The sequence below is a fragment of the Schistocerca nitens genome, chromosome 1 (assembly GCF_023898315.1).
Source record: "Schistocerca nitens isolate TAMUIC-IGC-003100 chromosome 1, iqSchNite1.1, whole genome shotgun sequence".
In the NCBI taxonomy this organism is placed as follows: domain Eukaryota; kingdom Metazoa; phylum Arthropoda; class Insecta; order Orthoptera; family Acrididae; genus Schistocerca; species Schistocerca nitens.
Genome location: NC_064614.1, coordinates 742,849,037 through 742,872,420, shown reverse-complemented (window position 1 = coordinate 742,872,420; position 23,384 = coordinate 742,849,037). Strand labels below are relative to the sequence as shown.

At 40.1% G+C, this 23,384-nt stretch overlaps 1 protein-coding gene across 1 annotated transcript; it reads right to left on the bottom strand.

Annotated features, from left to right (window-relative positions):
- Positions 1-13,944: 13,944 nt before the first annotated feature.
- LOC126260377 (27 kDa hemolymph protein-like) lies at positions 13,945-20,694 on the bottom strand. Its single transcript, XM_049957708.1, has 6 exons — positions 20,509-20,694; positions 19,598-19,812; positions 16,480-16,601; positions 15,173-15,327; positions 14,936-15,086; positions 13,945-14,739 (listed from the first exon to the last, which is right to left on the bottom strand). Exons 1-6 carry the CDS (start codon positions 20,543-20,545, stop codon positions 14,517-14,519), a joined length of 903 nt encoding a protein of 300 aa, XP_049813665.1. The 5' UTR covers positions 20,546-20,694; the 3' UTR covers positions 13,945-14,516.
- Positions 20,695-23,384: the final 2,690 nt, after the last annotated feature.

Here is a 23,384-nt window from a genome sequence, read left to right as displayed (position 1 = left end):
ATTAAAACATTGGGTGTGGTGGTGAAATGACGGCTGTATAGTGCTATAGTGCTGGAATGGGAACAGGGAGGGGGCTGGATGGGTGAGGACAGTGACTAATGAAGGCTGACACCAGGAGGGTTATAGGAATGTAGGATGTGTTACAGGGAAAGTTCCCACCTGTGCAATTCAGAAAAGCTGGTGTTGGTGGGAAGGATCCATATGGCACCGGCCACCTAACCACCCAAGACGACCCATTGTGGCCGGTTACTGTGCCCCAACTGAGAGAATCTCTGCTCTCGTAGACCAACACCTTCAACCCATTACCCGGAACCTATCCTCCTATATAGAAGATACCAACCATTTCCTCCGACGACTCTCCACCATTCCTGTCCCTTTACTACACGGTGCCCTGCTCATCACTGTTGATGCCACCTCCCTGTACACTAACATTCCTAATACCCATGGCCTTACCGCTATTGAACACTACCTTTCCAGACACCCTATGGATTCCAAACCAACCACCTCCAGCCTAGTCGCAATGACCAACTATATCCTCACCCACAATTATTTCTCCTTTGAAGGCATTACCTACAAACAAATCTGGGGTACAGCTATGGGCACCCGCATGGCACCATCCTATGCCAACCTATTCATGGGCCATCTAGAGGAATCCTTCCTAAAAACCCAGAATCCTAAACCCCTCACCTGGTTCACATTCATTGATGACATCTTTGCTATCTGGGTTGAAGGTAAGGACACCCTATCCACATTCCACCAGAACCTCAACAACTTCTCCCCCATTTGCTTCACATGGCCCTACTCAACCCAACAAGCCATCTTCCTAGATGTTGACCTCCACCTCAGAGATGGCTACATCAGTACCTCCGTCCATATAAAACCTACTAACCACCAGCAATACCTCCACTTCGACAGCTGCCACCCAGTCCATACCAAGAAGTCCCTTCCATACAGCCTAGCCACCCAAGGTCGTTGCATCTGTAGTGATGAGCAGCCCCTCTCAAAATATACTGAGGGTCTCACTGAAGCCTTCACTGACCATAATTATCCTCCCATCCTTGTACAAAAACAAATCTCCTGTGCCTTATATTTCCAGTCTCCCACCATCTCCCAAAGCCCCACAGTCTGGCCACAGAGGAGCATTCCCCTCGTAACTCAGTACCATCCAGGACTGGAGCAACTGAATTACTTTCTCTGCCAGGGTTTTGATTACCTCTCGTTGTGCCCTGAAATGAGAAATGTCCTGCCCACTATCCTTCCCACCCCTCCTACAGTGGTATTCCGCTATCCACCAAACCTTCACAATATACTTGTCCATCTTACACAACTCCTGTACCCAATCCCTTAACTCATGGCTCATACCCCTGTAATACATCTAGATGCAAGACCTGTCTCATACATCCTCCTACCACCACCTACTCCAGTCCGGTCACTAACATCACCTATCCCATCAAAGGCTGGGCTACCTGTGAAACCAGTCATGTGATTTACAAGCTAAGTTGCAACCACTGTGCTGCATTCTACACTCCTGGAAATGGAAAAAAGAACACATTGACACCGGTGTGTCAGACCCACCATACTTGCTCCGGACACTGCGAGAGGGCTGTACAAGCAATGATCACACGCACGGCACAGCGGACACACCAGGAACCGCGGTGTTGGCCGTCGAATGGCGCTAGCTGCACAGCATTTGTGCACCGCCGCCGTCAGTGTCAGCCAGTTTGCCGTGGCATACGGAGCTCCATCGCAGTCTTTAACACTGGTAGCATGCCGCGACAGCGTGGACGTGAACCGTATGTGCAGTTGACGGACTTTGAGCGAGGGCGTATAGTGGGCATGCGGGAGGCCGGGTGGACGTACCGCCGAATTGCTCAACACGTGGGGCGTGAGGTCTCCACAGTACATCGATGTTGTCGCCAGTGGTCGGCGGAAGGTGCACGTGCCCGTCGACCTGGGACCGGACCGCACCGACGCACGGATGCACGCCAAGACCGTAGGATCCTACGCAGTGCCGTAGGGGACCGCACCGCTACTTCCCAGCAAATTAGGGACACTGTTGCTCCTGGGGTATCGGCGAGGACCATTCGCAACCGTCTCCATGAAGCTGGGCTACGGTCCCGCACACCGTTAGGCCGTCTTCCACTCACACCCCAACATCGTGCAGCCCGCCTCCAGTGGTGTCGCGACAGGCGTGAATGGAGGGACGAATGGAGATGTGTCGTCTTCAGCGATGAGAGTCGCTTCTGCCTTGGTGCCAATGATGGTCGTATGCGTGTTTGGCGCCGTGCAGGTGAGCGCCACAATCAGGACTGCATACGACCGAGGCACACAGGGCCAACACCCGGCATCATGGTGTGGGGAGCGATCTCCTACACTGGCCGTACACCACTGGTGATCGTCGAGGGGACACTGAATAGTGCACAGTACATCCAAACCGTCATCGAACCCATCGTTCTACCATTCCAACAGGACAATGCACGTCCGCATGTATCCCGTGCCACCCAACGTGCTCTAGAAGGTGTAAGTCAACTACCCTGGCCAGCAAGATCTCCGGATCTGTCCCCCATTGAGCATGTTTGGGACTGGATGAAGCGTCGTCTCACACGGTCTGCACGCCCAGCACGAACGCTGGTCCAACTGAGGCGCCAGGTGGAAATGGCATGGCAAGCCGTTCCACAGGACTACATCCAGCATCTCTACGATCGTCTCCATGGGAGAATAGCAGCCTGCATTGCTGTGAAAGGTGGATATACACTGTACTAGTGCCGACATTGTGCATGCTCTGTTGCCTGTGTCTATGTGCCTGTGGTTCTGTCAGTGTGATCATGTGATGTATCTGACCCCAGGAATGTGTCAATAAAGTTTCCCCTTCCTGGGACAATGAATTCACGGTGTTCTTATTTCAATTTCCAGGAGTGTATATAGGCATGACAACCAACAAGCTGTCTGTCCACATGAATGGCCACTGACAAACTGGGGCCAAAAAACAAGTGGACCACCCTGTTGCTGAACACGCCACCAAACATGATATCCCTCATCTCAATGACTGCTTCACAGCTTGTGCCATATGGATCCTTACCACCAACACCAGCTTTTCTGAATAACGCAGGTGGGAACTTTCCCTGCAATACGTCCTATGTTCCTGTAACCCTCCTGGTCTCAACCTTCGTTAGTCACTGTACTCACCCATCCAGCCCCCTCCCTGTTCCCATTCCAGCATTACACATCCATCATTTCACTGCCACACCCAGTCTTTTAATTTCTTTTTATTTCCACTACTTCCTCCCCTTCCCTTCCCACCTTCTCTCCTGCCCTCCATCTAAACTGCAGCACTTCACTGTCTGCCACCCCCACCATACTATCCCTCCCCCTCCCTGCCCCAGCATCCTCCTTACCCCAACCCAGTCACCACTCCCATCATGCACTGGTGCTGCTGCTCGCAGTGTGGTTTCATTTATCTGAGACAGCAGGTGTGTGTGCAAGTTGCGTTTGTGTGAGTGTGTGTGTGTTTGTGTGTCTATCGCTGACAAAGGCCTTAATGGCCGAAGGCTATAATTGTGTGAATCTTTTTGTTGTGCCTATCGAGACTCAGCATCTCCACTACATGGCGAGTAGCAACTTTCCTTCTCTAATACTGTTGGAAAAATACTCTTTTGTCATTTGTTATCTGACTTCAGACTTCATCTTCTGCATACTGTTGTACCAGTTATTAGGGTTTCTTCCCATTTGATTTATGTGTGGAGTGCAGAAAGAATGATTGTTTGAATGCTTCTACACATGCTGTAATTATTCTGGTCTTGTCCTCAAGATAGGTACTAGAGTTACCATTTAAAGCTTGTTCCTGAAACTTTATTTCTAGACTTCCTCAGGGTAGTTTATGTCTATCTTCAAGTCACTGCCAGATCAATTTATTCAGTGTCTCTGTGACACTCTTCCACAAGCCAAACAAACATGTGACCATTCATGTTACCCTTCTCTGTATACATTCAATGTCCCCTGTTAGTCTTAATCGGTACAGGCCCCACACACTTGAGAAATATTCTAAAATGGGTCACATGAGTGATTTGTAAACAATCTCCTTTGTAAACTTCCACAGTACTTTACCAATAAACTGATGCCTACCATTTGCTTTACCCCAGCAGAGCCTATGTGATCATTCCATTCGTGTCCCTACAAGTTTGCTGATTCTGGATCACAGGGTCCCGGGTTCACTTCCTGGCTGGATTGGGGATTTTCCCTGCCCGGGGACTGGGTGTTTGTGTTGTCCTCATCATTTCATCATCATCATCATCATCTTTTGTGATAGTGGCTGGATTGAACTGTGTAAAAATTGAGACTTTGTACGAGCACTGATAACCCGCAGTTGAGCACCCCACAAACCAAACATCACCATCATCATCATGTCCCTACAAAGTACTGCTCACAAGTATTTATATGAATTGGCTGGTTACAGGTATTACTCAAATGTGTGTGAATTCCTATGGGACCAAACTGCTGTGGTCATCGATCCCTAGACCTACCCACTACTTAAACTAACTTATGCTTAGAACAACACACACACCCTTGCCCGAGGGAGTACTGAAACCTCCAGTGGGAGGGGCCACGCAATTTGTGATATGGTGCCTCAAATTGCATGGCATGTATTATTCATTGATATTACAATCATAGGGTACTAAGTTTTTTCATTTCGTGAAGTATACATTTTATATTTGTGAACGTTCAAAGCAAGTTGCCAATCTTTGTACCACTTTGAAATCTTATCAAGATCCAAATAAATATTTAAGTAGCTTCCTTCAGACAGTACTGCATCACCTGAAAAAAGTCTTAAGTTGCTATCAATATTGTCTGCAAGGTCATTAATATACAACATGAACAGCAAGGGTCCCATCAGACTTCCCTGATGATCTGGTGGTGTTCTCCCTATCAAAAAGTCCTCAATCCAGTCACAAATTTCACTTGATACACCATATGATTGTACTTTTTTCAAATAAGCATAGTTGTGGTACCGAGTCACATGCTTTTTGGAAATCAGGAGGTACTGCATCTACCTGGCTGCCTTGATCCAAAGCTTTGAGTATGCCATGTGAGAAAGGTGTGAGCTGGATTTCATACGATAGATGTTATTGGAATCCATGTTGGGAGGCATGGATGAGGTCGTTCTGCTCAAGATAAATCATTATGTTTGAGCTCAGAATATGCTCTGAGATTCTACAAGAAATTGATGTCAAGGATATTGGACAGATGTTGTGTGGATCACTTCTACGACTCCTCTCATAGACGGGTGTGACCTGTGCTTTCTTTCAATTACTGGACAACAGTTTTTTGTTTGAGGGATCTACGATACATTATAATTAGAAGAGGAGCTAACTCAGCTACAAATTCAGTATAGAATCTGACAGGGATTCCATCATGCCCTGGAGCATTGTTCAGTATTAACAATTTCAGCTGTTTCTCAACACCACTGACATTAATGCCGATTTCACTCATCCTTTCAGTGGTACACAAATTAAACTGTGGCATTTCTCCTGGGTTTTTCTTTGAAAAGGAACACTTGAAAACAGATTAAGCATTTCAGTTTTTGTTTTGCTTCCCTCAGTTTCAGTTCCTGTCTCATTCACTGGGGACTGGACACTAACTGCAATGCCACTAACAGCCTTTACATACAACCAGAATTTCTTAGGGTTTTGTGAAAGATTATTTCACAATATTTTGCTACAGTAGTAATTGAAGGCTTCATGCATTGCTCTCTTGACAGCCAAAAGCATTTTATTCGGCATCTCTCTGTCAATGTCCTATGCTTTGTTTTACTTGAAATTAAAACATTCTCGAGTCTTGGAATCTCTGGGACCAATACCTTGCCAATATTAATATCGATAACAGGCAGAAATCATCAAGATTCTCAGTTCCTGGAATGGATGAATTATTGATATACATAATTAAGTTTGTAAAGAAACCTCCGTGCGAGAGTCCTACTTGCACCTGAGCAATTTTTATTCAGTTGTTTCGTAAAAACTATTATTGTTCAGATATTGGAAAAATAATTTTGTATAGTTTTTTTTATCTGTGTGGTAAATAATATTTTGTGTAAAAGATGAGTAACAATTGGCTACATGCAAGATTCATCTCTCAGCAAGTGGCAGCAATTTCTTCCTGTTTGGACAGGCATGACACAGGAAATAACTGACTTCTGCCAAGCTTTACCAGACATGAAAGATGCTGTAAGCACAGAGCAAAAGCAGTACGAAAGAAAGTATACATAAATTTTATTCAAATTTGAAAACAAATATCCAGAAACCAAGATAGATTTTTTAAAATATTGTTCACTTCACCCAGAAAGTTGCACCAGTTATCAGAACATAATTGTACTAATTAACACAGTACCAATTGTAGAATTTGAAGAATATCTCACAAAAATGTTAAAATGTGAAAAAGCTGCCCCTGACATGTGTGCCAGGGCACAGCAGTGAATGCCTTCTGAAAGAAACACCATTGTGTTCCTTTGGGGAAAAAGATGAAAACTGTAAGGCAGATGCAATTATTGAATTTCATGAATGGATTTCGAGTGACAGAATGCACTTTATCACATGTATGGCAAACTCTATTGGGGATCTTTCATCTAAATTGCAAAAACTTGTTCCACATTCTTACACTGGCTAGTCTCAAAATATTATAAGACACTTACATTACCACAGCATTAATGGATGTTAATGAAAATTCTTCTTTTACTGTCCAGATCAAAGACCAAGGATGCCATCAGACATCGGACTCTTGCCTGTAAGTCTTATTATAATTAATCTAAAAAATACTGGAGATAAAAAATTAGTCAAGTGTGTTTGTGTAATGTCTGACTACATAATACATGTCTGTTGTGACTGGTTTCATCAAAGGAACACATTTATATGAAAAAAAAAAATTAGTGATGCTTGTGTGGGCCAATTCTTCAAAACTATTTTAATACCAGTGCTGAGTGGTCATTCTTTGCAACCAGCCATGGCCAGGAAAAAACTCAGTGTATGGCACAGCAAGTAATTTTAAAAAATTAAGATGAAAGGAAAGTTTTTGCCTCTCTTGTAATGTTAACATAGCAAAAGTTAAGTGTTATTTTATTTTTGAAGAGTCATAAATCGGACACACCCTTGATTTTGCAGAACTCCAAACATTTCCTGGAACCAGAAGTTTCCTTAACTTTGAACTATTAGATAGTTTCGCGAAGTTGAAAGCAAGGGAGATCAGCAGTGATGTGGAGTCCACCTTAAAAGATAACTTATGGAACGAATTGGTATCCTTTATGAGAGAGGAAAAATTGATCCCATGAAGATATATATAGCTTGTAAATATCTTAATTTGTAGGACTCTGGGATAATTGTTGAACTAAATACAACAAAACATGATGTTACTGTACAATTTATGCATCCTCCAAGTCCTTTGCTGTTATTCCGTTGGCCCAAATGAGAGGATACTATCCTGGTTCCACTTCCTCGAGTGCTTATTGTTGTTGAACCTCCTAAAATATCAACTACAAGAACTTAACAAATTTGCAAAGGAGTTTATGTACTCTATTCACAAAAAATATTTACACATCATGACCATAATCAAACCCAAATCCAAAAGCAGGATTGTCAATGAAGTAGAACACTTAGCACTGAGAAGAAGTATATTACAGATACCAAAGTAGAGACAGAACTGAACTATCACCTGGATGGAGAGTGCTACTATTTACAAAAACATTAAATATTTCAGAATAACCAAACAAGAAATTTTGAGAATCTCCCAGAAATGATAAACAGTAAATAAAAAGCTTGCTGGTGGTCAGATTTCATCTGATGACCTACAGGATTCCTTGGAGAGCAGTCACGGTCCATTTGTTGACATCTGCTTTTGTATACCACTGTGCAATTGTACTCCTAAAGCCACAGTGTCTGTCTTGCCAGTCAACATGATGGATCCTTCAGGACAGTCAGTCAGCATAAGAGAATGGTGGTCCTTCACAACAATGATAGTTTGCCAAACAAATTTGGCCAGAAATTGCTGATGGTCCAAACAATTGAAAGACACACTTTCTCAGTTTTATATAAGTTCATTTGAGTCATGGAAAGTAACCTGGAAGCATAAGCTAACAGCTTTTCAGCAGCTTCCTGAATTTCCACTTGAAGTTCTGTCTCTGCATTCTCATCATATAATACTAGGACTGGAGATGATGTTCGAATCTCCTTAAGGGGCTCCGGAATGCCCTATACTTGCAATGTTAAAATAACGCTTATAAATTACATCTTTCCTCACAAAGTATTTGAGGTAGGAAGTTGAACTTTTTACAGATTATTTATTGGAATATGGGCTACAGCTTAACACAGGGATTTTACAAAATTTTAGTTCAGTTATCAAAGATGATTTTTTTTTCAATTGTAATGAAAATTCACAACATTTTTTTGCAATTTTTTATTTATATATTCAAAAATATACAGTTTTTTGGAAAAAGGCTGTGTTAAATTATGCAGAAGGTACTGTGTAACATTTACTGAAAGTTTGAAACAAATATGTTTGGAAGATCCTTAGAAAACATGTAATTAGTATGAGAAAATAAAAGTTTTGGGAATCGAGCGACAAAGATTGGATTAACTTTTTAGTGCATTCCAGGTCCATAGGATGGATTATCTTCATCCTCTGCAAACTCCTCCTCCAGCTTCCTCTTGTTCCTCCTCCTGTTTACTCTTGCTTGTATTTCTAGACTCTTTACAGCCCTGTCTGCAGCCCGAAGGCGTTCCTTGTCTAAAGCAAGCATCGCTCGTACCATGTTCTAAAGCAAGCATCACTCGTACCATGTTAGAACCTATCTTCCTTCCCATATTTCTAAATACCTTTGGCTTTCCAACATTTCTCCTTTTCGTAAAAGCCTTCAGAGGATTTCTAATAACTTTACTTTTACTCATTATTATACTTCAACAAAACAGAGACTCAAGAAACAGAATTAATTACGAATATTTTTCGAGATAACGACAGAGTAAATAAACATGAAACAATCGACAATCACACCAGCGATATATATTGGACCATCACAAGTTATCCACAACACATACTTTATCTCACATCACTAAAATGTACCTGATGAACACGGACGTTAATAATAACACCATTTGACAGTAGTTTAACAGCGCCACAGTGGGTCACGCCCATGTAGAACACATTTCAAAAAAAATTTAAAAATAGTTGTAGTCTTCGGAATTGAATAAATTATATATCTATTAAAAGGTAATAGTCTGCAGATTCAGAAAACGCAAAAAAGTAAAAATTGAACATTTCATGATTTTGAGCCTTTCCGGAGCCCCTTAAGGACAAGGAGGGATATTTCTTTCACCTCATTTCAGGAAAATTTGCTGTTTCCCTGTAGTACTTTTTGAAACAGACCTGTATCAATGCAGAAGTACTTTATGGGTTACCATTGACAAGAACATTTTCTGAGAAAACTTCTCACATCATGCATGAGCTGAGGACTCTACGAATCTGTCTCTACTCTTATTTTCTCTGGATCAAGATTGACTTGTTTGCCATTAACTATGTGCCCCTAGACTTATTTCTTGAGTGATGAAGCAGTTTTTTGGATTCAGGCCCAGGTCTGTGGTCTGAACATACTTCAACACAGCTGTCAGGTGGCTCGTATGTTCTTTGAATGTCTTTGAAAAATGATAATGCCATCCAGTTAGCAAAAACAATTTGTAATTTAAGTTGTTTAAATAGGTTGTCCATCATATACTCAAAGATGAGTAGTGTGTCACATAGTCCAAAACACACAACTTTGAACTCAGAGGCCATCAGGCATTATGACAGCAATCTTTTTCCCCTCTCAGCCTTGTCTGATTCAATTTGCAAGTAACTTGCCTGCATGCCCATTGTTCAGAAACACATTGCCCCTTTCAAGCAGTCAGGTGTGTCATCAATGTACGGCATTGGGTAGACATCTTTTTTCATGTATTTTGTTCAGTAATCAACTCAGAAACCTCAGGTGCAGTCCCTCTTCTTGACAATAACTACATCTTGCACCATCTTCACTTCCTCCTGAATTATGCTTCATTCATTTGGCAACCCTCTTTGCAAGTCTTGGCTAATTGTTGATTGATGCCCATTGTTGATATGGTGTTTTATCTTGGGCCACCTCCTCTTTTTCATTCCTGATAGGGAAACATCCAAAAACTGGCACAGAACAACCAACACTCAGCAACATTATTCCTTAGTCAGGAGTGGTAGTAAATTGTTTTTCTTGTTGATGTAAGGTTTTATGTAGCTGCAAGCTTGCTCCTTGTAGTAGAAACTGAGTCACAACACTTCATGAGATATGTCACCCAAAATTCAAATTGTTGTAATTGATTCTCTTGAAGTAGAGGTCCTGCTAATTAGTGCCTCTGAAATCCCATGTGCCGAGGAAAGGCTTGACTACTTCACATTCTGCAGCTGTTACTGGAGCAAAAGATAACTTCTACTGGCTCTGAGCACTATGCGGCTTAACTTCTGAGGTCATCAGTCATAACTTCTACTCATAACAAGAGAAAGCATGTTCGCCGTTTTCCTTTTATAAACATATATTTCCTTAACAGGTTTGTAGGGCATTAGTGGGACTTGTGAATCCGAGTAGAACTTAAGTTTCCTATACAACATATGCCTCAAAGACTCAACATGACAATACATATTAATATATATTTCATTTGTCACAAAACCATCCTGTCTTTTGTTTTTATTCTTGGATAGAGGTGTTGCTCTCTGAAGGTAAAGCCACCACCTAACCACGATGCCAAATGTAGAAGCACTGCCCACAGCAGATGAAGCCATTTATTTGTTACCACCTTCTCATTTTCCACACCTGCCATTTACTGTCTGCACATACAAAAACAAACACCCACACACAGTATGTCCACAAGTTACTCCCTACTTAACATTATTCTGTCATGGTCGTCTTTCCTTGTACTACACAAAGAGAGTGAAATAATGTTTGCCTAAACACATTTAACACTTCATATTCCCCCCCCCCCCCCCCCCCACTTAAAAAAAAAGGGATTTCTCTTTAACATACAACTATAAACAACTAATTACTTCAAAGAACTCTGGAGAAACTTTCGTATTGTGACCACCAGTCATACAGCTTCATACTTCTGTATTCACTGCACTTACACTCTTCCTAAGAGCAGTCACTGTATCAAACCTCTATATCATTATCAATATGAGTGTACCCTTGTAAAGATAGTATAAGTAACTTTCGCAATGGATTCCCCTAACCAAAGTATAGACCATCCCTTCTAACCTTACCTCTCCCCTACCTAATTAAATGGTGCAGCCCATCTCTCAGATTCACCTGACCAAAGTACAGGCCAGTTGTCCTAAGGATCCGCCTATCCTTTTCCTCTCCTACACCTCATCTACTACTTGGGTATGCACTGTCTCAACTATCAGTAAACACACTAGACTGTCTTTTCTCACTGTAAATGATAAGTTTCTTCCACAATTGTTTTGTTGACATTACCCGATTGCTCTATCCAAATATTTTAACTCTTCTCTTCTAACTTTTTCTTACTCTTATTTATAACACACACATCACAATATACACATACCTCTTCTGCTTATATATCTTGCTTCTACTTACTGATACATATAGCTTATCCTTTACTTTCTTGTAATTACTAGATTTATACACTACAAAATATTACTTGTTATCAAACCTCATTCTCTGTTAACTTGTACAATCTTACTTGTTAGCACTGCCATCAGTTTATCTTGCCTTCCATCTCCTACCTGGACTCTTCTCTGCTGGCTGTAAATTTACTATAAAGACAAACAAAGAGACCCTGCAATAGAAACTTTGCATATGGACAAAGGGAAGATAAGATTTGGTACTCCTACCCACTGCATAGCCAGCCTGCCAAGACACTTTCTCCAATAGGCCTTCGTAAGGTCCTCCATACAGCTGTGGTTCCCATAATTGGTTGTAATTTGTTGGACAGCGCCATTCTTTCCCACACTTTTAGACTTAGTTGTCATAGCTGGGATTACATCAGTAGCAGGGGGTTCTGAGGTCTAGCAGTTACTTTGTCATAGCTTGATTGACGTAATGAAGTCAATTTCCTAAAATGACCGTATCACTTGACATTGTATGTGATGTGGAAGCCAATCTGAGAAGGATAAGTACTACATGTCTTAAAAACCATGTTTATTTTTACCTTATTGACCTAGAGAGTGTAAATAACTTACCATTTATAGTTGACAGCTTCTCTAGAATACTGTTAAACATTTAAAATTTTGGTTATCACACTTGTGTGGGATGAAACTGAAGGGGAAGTTACGTGCAAGATTTTTCTACTTGCAAATTCTATAGATCAAGTTGGCTCTGAGCACTATGGGACTTATATAGATCAAGTTATTTTGTATTTAATTGTTGGGGCAAAACAAATTTTGAAATTCCTCTTTGGAAGCAATGTAAGAAGTCCAACATTAAGAACAAAAAAAATGATCACAAAATTCTAGATTTGTGACATTCCTATCTTCCTAATGGTTTGGATTATTTGAAAATGCACACCAACAAAGAGAAACATTCTTGTTTTAATAATCTGGTGGATGTAATAATGAGTGCTGGAAGGAAACTTTCAAATGACTGATGTAACATGATTTCTTAACTACTCAATCACTTGAAAAATATAACAAGATGAAAAAAAAAACTTAACAGAAAGGATATAAAATGACTGAAAAAGGCCATTTGTGAGGAGGGGGAGTTACCCTTTATCACCAGATTTAAAGAAGTGACTGATTTCCATTCGATAATTCTTAATGAGTGAACAGTTTTTGATGTTTCTGAGCAACAGTCAAAATATTTTTAAATGAACACGCTGCCATTTGACTATTGTTTAATTACTACCCAGGTTTCGGCCTTTCATGCCACTTTCCAGTGATTGAGTTAACATATGTTGCGGCCAGTTTTGAGCTTTGTCCTGAAATATATGTTAATGAGAACCTGAACCAATCATCTACAGTATTCTCTAGCAGTTGGTTAGCAAGAGAAAACGTATGCAATGAAAAGACTTAACAGAATAGAATTGACATGCTTTCCGTCAAAGACTTGACTAATGAAGGAAAAATGGTAAGCTGGTAATAATTAACATAATGGATCACTTTAATTTGTTTAGCAATGCTTTCTCATTTCTGGTTCCAGCGGGCCCTGGGATGTAAAACTGTCACGGATTGTTATTTTGGAACCATGGTTACGGTCAATTCAGTTTTAAAGTGTTGTAATAAACAATATAGTTTAGAACGCAATATTTCCCTTTAAATATATGTGTTACTTTTGTAAGCAACTATCTCACAAACGATTTGTGAAATAGTCTTATTTTTCAGTTTATCAAATTCCTGTTTTCCTTTTAGGTTTTTGTGTGCTTTTGGCTTCATCACCTTTTTTCCCCCCCCTATGCCTGTTCCTGCAAATGCGGATGCTTATGACTGCACTGTCCATCTCTTAAAGGCAAAGTAGCTGTCAAACATTCTGTAAGTACTTTGCTAACTAGAAATTTAAATAAAATTATGCATCACCTGACCCCAAAACACAGCAACTACAGTACATCTTAAAGTATGAAACCAAGCAAAATTAGTCTTCAAAGTCATAGTGAGCATCATTCTACAACAAAGAGAATCAGTGTGAGACTACACGCTGCATTATTTGATCAACTGAACGTAGTTTTGGAAATCTGTATTGAATACCGAGATGATAACATGTAGATAGATTGCAATATTGAACTATGAAGGTTTTAAACAACATGTACCACAAAGCCAGTAAATAGTGTGAGTGTAAATAGCTTAGGAATTTCTTGTATTTCAACACAAAGCTATTGCCTGGAACATTTTTTGTTTTCTACTATCCCTCCAACAATACTTTACCATTTTCTATAAATAAAACAAGAAATACAAAAGTAAAAGTACAACAAAAGAAATAAACTTTTATTTTATACAAGTTTAACTTCATAATCTCATAGGCAATTTCTCTTATGAAATAATAACAAGTCACCTTCTGCCCTCATCCACTGAAGAATATAAATAAATACAAAATATGATCGACAGTCCTTTCGACTAACAAGAGAAATTTACACAAAAAAGAGAACCATATGTATGTAATATCACAGGTCTTTATCATATCGATAAGTTGATGCTTGTTAAATAAAATGTTAGCAAACCTTCTGGAATGTTGAGCCCTAGATAAGACCTTTACAAAGTCAATGAATTTGTTTCAGTTCCTGCGGACATCTCATTGCTGAGATGCATGGTCATAGTGCAGTCACTAAAATACCGTCCATATTTGTAACTTTCAAAACAACACTGTGCAAATGCAAGTCAATAAATAGGTTGCCAGTACACCTTATCACTGTCACATTCACATGCATCACAGATCACCAGTAGCTGCAGGTTGCTTGTAGTAAATGTCTTTGAAATTGTCCACACCACTACATTCAGATGTAAGTGATCACTGATTTTTACCTCACCAGAATTTGTCATTATAAAGCGAGGAACACAGCTGGAATAACTGATGCCACTATTAATCTCCATACTGAGGTGATAGCAGTTGCTGCTCCACCTGTCTTTTCATTCGCCCACTTTGCACAGGGAGTCATCTTTATAATGAATCTGAACATGCTTTCAATTATATTGGCAGGTGTCGGCTCTGCACATTTTTCTTCCATTACATTCACAGTACATGTCTGCATATTTTGCATTGCCCTGCAAGTAAAATACAAAAATTAATTTACCACAGAACAAACTGGGGACATCCATTAGTTGATTAACATTTTACTACTAAACACTGATGAAATCTTGTTAGTGTGAAGCCTGTACCTTTGAGACAAACCGTAAAAGAGGAATGCTAACAAGCCACAACAAATTAAATTCAATTAATATTCATTCGCAGAGTACTCACACACACTCCTTTTCACCCAGGACCAACTGAGGAAGAGATTCAATGTTAGACTTTTCCTGAGGAACCAATTTCCCAAGAGTTGAATTCATACATTCCTGTATTTCGGTTGAAGTTTTATTCAGGCAATCTTGACCACCTTCTGCAATGAATACTGCAAGAAATATAAAATAAGCATCAACATTTACTGACAAATGAGGCATACCTAAGAAAATCAGGTTGTGCATAATTCATTCTCACATGCAATACGATCACCCTGCTTGTGGCAAATAAAATCCAGAATTGCATTTGTTATGTTTAATGTAGTTCGAACACTTTCTTTCTCTGCCTCTTCCAAACAACCTTCTGCAGCGTTTGTAAAGTTTTGAATGCAGTTCTTCAAGACAGGAGATTTGCTGCAACAAAAAAATTATACTGTAAATGTTTCCAACAGATGTTTCTTGAATACACAAAGTGACAAGTTTCTCATTTCATCAGCAAGTACAAGCACACATGGTTGTCAAACTCCAAACTACTGTTCTCCCTCACAGTGCTATATTACCAATAACAATGTGTCAGCAATTACTACCTCAGTAAAATGTCTAATCAATGGCTACAACTGTGTAATTTTGGTTAGAGAATTTGCCTTCACAACCTTCACAGCTAAAAAAATTTATGTGCATGGAGTCCCCCATTCTGAATCTGTCAGACTGGTGGCTTTGAGCCAGTAGTATTTTATGTATAAGTTTCTCCATGTTCAGAGGGTGCCAGTTCCAAACTTTATGTTCAATTAATGAAATGCTGTTCCAGTTGCTGATACGAACTTTATTCATGCCATGGCCAGTTTGACATTGCTCTCTACAGCATAGTTTTGGGTCCACTTGAAAATGGCCTACTGTAAAGGCCAAAAAAGATTGTGGACTTGAAAAGTTCTTATTAACAATGGGAGAGGCATTTGATTAACTGTTGTATCTGCCCACACCCAATATTAGTGATCTGTCAGTGCTGTGTACTGTAGCACTGAAGTAGCTACTGCCAATTCCTTCGTTTCACAGCAGTTAAGTTATTTGTGCTAGAATGAGTAAGAGTGTAGCCTGGTTCAGTACTGCACTACCTACAGAAAGCCTAGTTCATATTACTATTCACAGCAGCAATTCGTGCTGGGAGCTTGCCTGATTCTCCCTCCCCTTCCAACTTTAAACCTCTCCCAAACAATGTTCAAGAAAGTTTGCAGACTACAAGTGTTCTATAGCAACTGCTGATGGGTACTGTTACACTGAGGATTAGGAAATCTGGCCACTATATGCAAATTTCTAGTTTAGTGTCAATCCAGTCCATAGCTGTAATCTGTCACTGACGTTCACTTTCACAATTTGTTTGTGACAAAATTTAATACCTTTAACATAATTATTGAATACAGAAATGCAAAACATGGATAAAAATTAGTGCTTGTGCTCTGCTATCAGTTTCTAGACACCTTTCAAGTTTATGTACAGGTTTCAGGTATGCTGATCAAATATGCTGCAACAATAAATGTTTCATATGTAACCACTGTATTAGTGACTTACTGGCAGTATTCTCTAGACACTTCATCCAGCTTTCCAACAGGCTTAGCATCTTCTACCTTCTGCTGAAGTTCTGTTATGTTGATTAGATTCTGAATACAGTCCATCAATTCATTCTTCGCATTCTGAAATGGAAACAGTAATTTACAAATTGAGTAGGTTATTTTTATTTCATATTCCAGAGATTCACATTTTGATATCACAAGATAAGGAACATGTCAGTTTTACAAATTATGTAAACAGCACTAACCAGTTTAATAGAAAAGCATCATTCAGCTTAGGTCCTATTACAGAAAAATTCTGCAGTTTGATAAACATTACAGAAGATATGTCATAGAATAAACACATTTACAATAATAGACAGCATCACAGATTGGACATGTATCTGAAAGTTACAGCACATGGTACTAATCATTGTTGTTCAGGAACTTTTTCACAGTATAAAATGACTGTTGTAATAGGAACTGCCTTAATGCTTGCTTTTTTTAACTCTTCTGCTAAACAATCTCTGAAGGGAGGGCATTAAAAATCTTACAATCACTGAAGTTAACACTTCTGTGTCATACTCAGGTTTGTATCTTCAGTGGATATCGTCTTTTCTTCTGGTATCATGTGAATGATACACACAATTAGATTTGAAAAGGTGCTTTCTTTCCTTTTAAAACACATCAGGGGTACGATATGTTGTGCAGTGGATGCTAAAATCTCTATTTCCTTAAAAAGATTTCTGCATGTGGCTCCAGGGTGGACTCCACTTTTGATTTTTATAGCTCTTTTCTTTTGTGCTGGTGTCAGGAAGTCCTTTCTGAAAGTATTTGTATGGAGCGTAGCCACGTATGGAAGTGAAACATGGACGATAACTAGTTTGGACAAGAAGAGAATAGAAGCTTTCGAAATGTGGTGCTAAAGAAGAATGCTGAAGATTAGATGGGTAGATCACGTAACTAATGAGGAGGTATTGAATAGAATTGGGGAGAAGAGGAGTTTGTGGCACAACTTGACTAGAAGAAGGATCGGTTGGTAGGACATGTTCTGAGGCACCAAGGGATCACCAATTTAGTACTGGAGGGCAGCGTGGAGGGTAAAAATAGAGGGAGACCAAGATATGAATATACTAAGCAGATTCAGAATGATATAGGCTGCAGTAGGTACTGGGAGATGTGAAGCTTGCACAGGATAGAGTAGTATGGAGAGCTGCATCAAACCAGTCTCAGGACTGAAGACAACAACAACAGCTCTTTCCTGTATACTTTGCATCTTTTTCTAACAAGTGCCTGATTTCCCCAAAATGCAAGGCCATATGCCATGAAAATAACCACAATAAGCTGATTAATGGCTTCCATGTTTCTGTAAGTGCAAATTAAGTGTAAAGTGCAGCCTTTCGCACAGATCCAGGACCAGTTTAGTTTGCTATTGGTATTAAGTACAGGTACTTCGTATTATACACCCTAGCTATGAACTGGTCACCTAGTTTTTCCTCATTTCTTCACCTCTAGAGACAGTATGAAACAATACAGTTTGTTTTAATGTAATTAAGAGAAAGGGAATGAATGTTATACAAATTCATAGCATTCCTAGAAACCTTACTAGCTGAAATGTCAAGTCAGTCCACCAAATCATCAATAAGTAGTGTAGAATCATCAGCAAAAATGAATTTAGAATCCGTATAAAGCGGTAGATTATTATCAAAAATTAGGTGGCCCAGAACAGATCTGAGGCACTCCACACATGAGAGTATTCTCATTCTGATGATGCTGAGACCACCTTGACTAGCCTATCTAGTACAATTTCCTGTTTTGAAAGATATTAATCATGCCATTTCCCTGCTGCACCACTTATGCCTAGGACATGTAGGTCTGCGTAAAAGCATTTGGAGGCACTCAAATTCTTGACAGGTCACCAAATATTCCAAGCACCATCTATTTGTTGGACTCCAAAACATTGGCACAAAATGTGAATACTACATCTTGTATTCATAGCTCCTCCTGGAATCCAAACTGACTGTTGCTGAAGATGATATGGTCACAGAGGTGACCAACAATCCTGGCAATCATTAGTTTCTCATTAGTGAAACTAGCTGATAGTTTGCAGTATTTGTCATATCTCTCTTCTTATACAGTGGTTTCACAGCTGCATACATAAGCTTTTCAGGAACTATTCCTTGCTTAAGTGATGCATCAGGTGTCAGTCATATGGCTGCAGCACTCTTTCAATAAATTGCTAGATTTAGTGTCAACTCCAGCAGTTTTTACTTTTCAGAGATTTAATGACTCAATTTCTCAAAAGCGACTTTTTACTTGATCTGTTGTGTTGTACTGGGTACAATGACTTGCAGAAAATTCCTGACTATTTATGGTGCTTTGCAATCCTGTTTTTAAAAATGTTTGCTGAATATCAATAACTGCTTTTGGATCACTTACAAGATGACCCTCATTTTATTTAGATATTTTCACTGCAGTTTTCCTTGTTTCCCTAACTTCAAAATCCTAGATAGGCTAATTTCTATTTTATTGTCAGTCATGAATTTTTGCCCTGAAGAATGCATTTCTTTGACAGCTGTATGATTGTTAATATTATATTAAAGTTGTATTGCCTTATCTTATTCGGCTCATTTGATCTCTTTACTACTGCATGAAGGCTCCTTTTTCATTCTACAAGAAATTTTGATGCCCTCTGTAATCCGTGGCTTGATTGACATTTTCCATCACTAACTCTTTACAGAATGTTTTTCACAAACAGAATTATAGCCTCATCAATAAATATATTAAATGTGAAGTTTATATCAACAGCACAATATACTAGTCCACACACTTTAGTAGATGTTTAAAGTTTTCCAGTGTGTTTATAATTCTAATGCTTTTCCCAATAAATTTTTTTCTTTGTACACATTTGGAATATGGAGAGGAACTGCCCATCATCACAAGAGACGCCATCCATAATATTTTGTATTGTAATTTGCTGTATTCAAGCTATTTGATATTACAAGGGGGTTAGAGATTTACCACAGAATTAATACAGTGACAATTTATTTTGAAAACACCAAGGCAATGAGAAATTAACTCTTTCTGGTGACACACACACACACACACACACACACACACACACACACACACACAATTACCTGAGCACGTAAGAATGCTGCTTCACCTCCAACTTTTCTACATTTTTCTTCTACTTTCATCTGAGTATCCTGCACAAGTTCTTCTACCGTTTCTTGTGGTATGTCATCCACACTGGTTGGTATTTTTGTCACTCCAGATAAACGCTCTTGCACATTTTTTGCCAGCTCTTTAGTGTCAATGGTATCAGAGCTGCTAATTTCGGCACAAACCAGACCTTCAAGAGAAATATTAATGTTAATCGTACGAAAAACATGAAATCAGAACACAAAATTCAAGTGTAAGATTACTTGGAATGAACGAAGTTTAATATTGATATTGGATAGACTTTGAACGCTAATGTTCTCCGTGCTCTAGAAATCGTATGCATCAATTGAACGTGCCGCCTGTACGTAAAAGAGTTTACCTATAAATATGACTGAAGCCTATGGATTATATAGCTCTGCGTAAAACACTTAGGCAAACGTTAAGAGCCTAACTGGGTCTATTGTCATGCTGCCTTGTGCACTAGCACGTAGAAGATACATCAGTCATTGCTGGATTAGCAATACATTAAGCCTAGGGGATCTACTGTTCACGTTCATTCGGAAGTACATAGTCACCCGTCCCCGTTAATTGTTTATAGATGACTGCGCCAATCGTATGAATCAATATACTGTTTAATTTTTTTTTTTTTTTTTTTTACTTATTAACTCAATCTAACTACTTAATGTGACAAACAGCTGCGGGGATCTTCAATCCTTTTCTTTTTTATATCCGTGCCGTGCTTGTTAAAATGTAACATTTGAAAAAAATGTGAGAAACATTCTCTTCAGCAGAACCGAGCAGTCCGTATGCGATATGATTACACCAACCTATGCCCTCTGTCCTGTCAAATCAAGCTAACAACACAATCACGAACGCAGGCACTTACCTCCAATAATGAATACTAAACCAGCGAGGAACTTCATTCTTCACACTTAAACTTAAGACTTGCGCGCCTAAATCAGTACTGGTAGTCGAAGAATTCGACTAGCATACAACACAGAACTCACGGTGTTTGAATCTCTTCTAAACACCTCCGACCCCCACGACAACGACACTCCGACTGACTCAACTGCTCGCGTCTCACGTGTAGCACAGCTACCGTTACAGCGCTTCCTCGCGGCGAGTCGCACGAACTAACTTATCCCCACCTCCGCGGATTTCCCCTGATGCGATTGCCACATGATTTGTTCTGTCTTAATAGGTGTGTTGACAAACTTCGTGCAATTCGCTTCTCGGCTAGTGGGACTGGAAGGTGAAAAAGGTCTCAAACACTATTTTAAATCCATATGCCACACACAGCAAACCAGGACGGACCGCACGGTGGAGGGTAGGGCCTATCTATTGTAGCGTTTCTCTTGGGCTAATTTTCGACAAAATGTGCGCTAGATCCGAATTGCAGGAAGTGGTTCTCATCTCAAATGGTAGAGAAAAGAAAGGACGACTTATGAATAAATAACAAAGAAGTCCGGCGACAAAACGTAGTTCACGATTCCTGTGCAATGGAAGAGCCAGCACGTTGCCCTGAGCAAAAGTTCGGCGTGTTCGAGTGGTATTACAAGGACAGAACTGAAAGCCGTTTACACTGGACGAACGAGCGAATGATCCCACCGATAAAGTGTTACTTGGTTTGGAAAAGAAGTTCAGTACACCCTGAAACACAAGACAAAGATAGCCTCAAAAGACTTTGTTAAGTACAGAGTTTACAGAGTACGACGAGTGGTAGTGAACGCATTTGGAATAATGGAACAGTTTTTAGACATTAACGGAAACGATTTCTTTCGAAGCCAAAAACCGCTACTTCTGTTAACCTTATCATGTGTATGCCTACATAATATCTCACGCTGATAAAGAATTAAGCGATGAAGACGAGTCAAATTCAAGCATACAACTTCAGGGACACATTCCAAAGTTTCCGGTGCTTAATTTTTCTTGCGTTCAAAAGCTAGTCACAGAGAAACATCACGCGTTACAGAAAATTGAAGGCAAATTTTCGGACCACGGAAGTCCCTCAATCTGGATTAATGGAACTGTATAATAGTTCATAAATATGTTGTTTAAACAGAGTAACGTGAATGGAATTTTGGAAATGCAGATAAACATTAACACGCTGAGCGGCATGTGGCCGCCGGCGGCCACAACAGAACCGAACGTGTGGGGTCGGGTAAACCCTACATTCACCTCGGTTAACACTTCTTCGTGCCACCACTCTGACGTGTACACGCCTAGTTTCGACAATCGCTGACGGCTATCGATGTTCATGGTCGTATCGGGTTCTGAGAAGTGGGAGAAATATCATTTGCTAGGTTTCAAACTATTGCGTATGTCCAATGAATATAGGTTGCTTCAAATGTTAAGGATCTCTCGGAAACTCTTCACTGGTACAGTTTGTTGTAATTAAATATAAGGTAAAAACACAACGGCAGTCTAAGTCTTCAAGAAGTTTAAATGTAAAACAGAGCAGCGCTTCGGAAGCATGAGTAGTGGTGTAGTGTTTAGAGGGTCATTACTCGACCCTGTGAAAGTCCAGCAGGTGCTCCAGTTCGCATCACGCTACATGATAATTTTTTCCTTTCTTATTAGTTTAAGGAAAGTATGTTCCGTGATATTTGATGTCATGTACATACAAGAGTGCTATCTGCCAGCAGTGAGTTGTCAACGTCGATAATTTACAAATTAAGCATAAAACACACAGATATGCCATTAAATGCGCGAAATACACTGATCATCTGGTAAAACGACTCAAAATACAAAAGCGTACAAAAGACTGATACATTTGAAAAAAATTAAGACTTAATTTAGTCTCAGCCGTCTATAAAATAGAAAATAATATTTACAAGCTCGTTATTTTAAGTGTCTCCCGTGTGTCCGCCGGCGGCAACAGCAGTCCCTAACGCTCGACGCCATGTGCCTAGCTGGGCAAGGAGATGAAACGTCAGTATGCGTGCGGCGTTCGGCGTTTTAACAGACAAAGCGGACCGTAGACCTGGCCTTAGCGTGATTAACTTGGGCGCGTCACTTTGTAGTGCGACGTTCTAGTTCAAATGCGCTGCTGTGCAAAACTTACGGACGAAAGAAACATTCACCGGATGTGTGACTGCCATACGTGGATAGAACTGCTACAGTATAGTACACAAGGTAGCTGCAAGAAATACGCAATGACACGAACAGAAATGACACTTTTATTCAAAGGAAATGATTGCACTGAAGTCATAGCGATTTATGATGGACCCCTGGACATAACAAGAGGCGAGACATGGTTCTTAATATAAGGGACAATCGAACTAAAACGAGACAGATGACAAACAGAGTAAACTGTTCACTATTTCAAAAGTAATTTCCATAACTGTTAATACAGTACATTTATCCAACTGTGAGACAAGATGGTCAATGCCTCCGTAGAAAAATGTTTGCGGTTGCCTACCGAACCATAGCTGCACCCAGGCGTGCACCTCGTCGTCTGAAGCAAATTGACGGCCACGATTGTCTTTCTTCAGCATTCCAAAAATATGGAAATAGCATGGGGAGAGATAGGCAGTATGTGGAGGATGAGTGATAGCAAGACAAACTTCTGTGGAGTAGTCGAAACAACCTTGGCAACATGCAGACTAAAAACTTCTGCAGCTTCGCTGGGAAGCCCTTACACATCCTCCATACAGTCTCGATCTCCTCTCATGCGATTTCCACATTTTTGGAACGCTGAAGCAACATATTCGCCGTCGTCGATTTGCTTCGGACGAAGAGGCGCACGCCTGGGTAGAATCA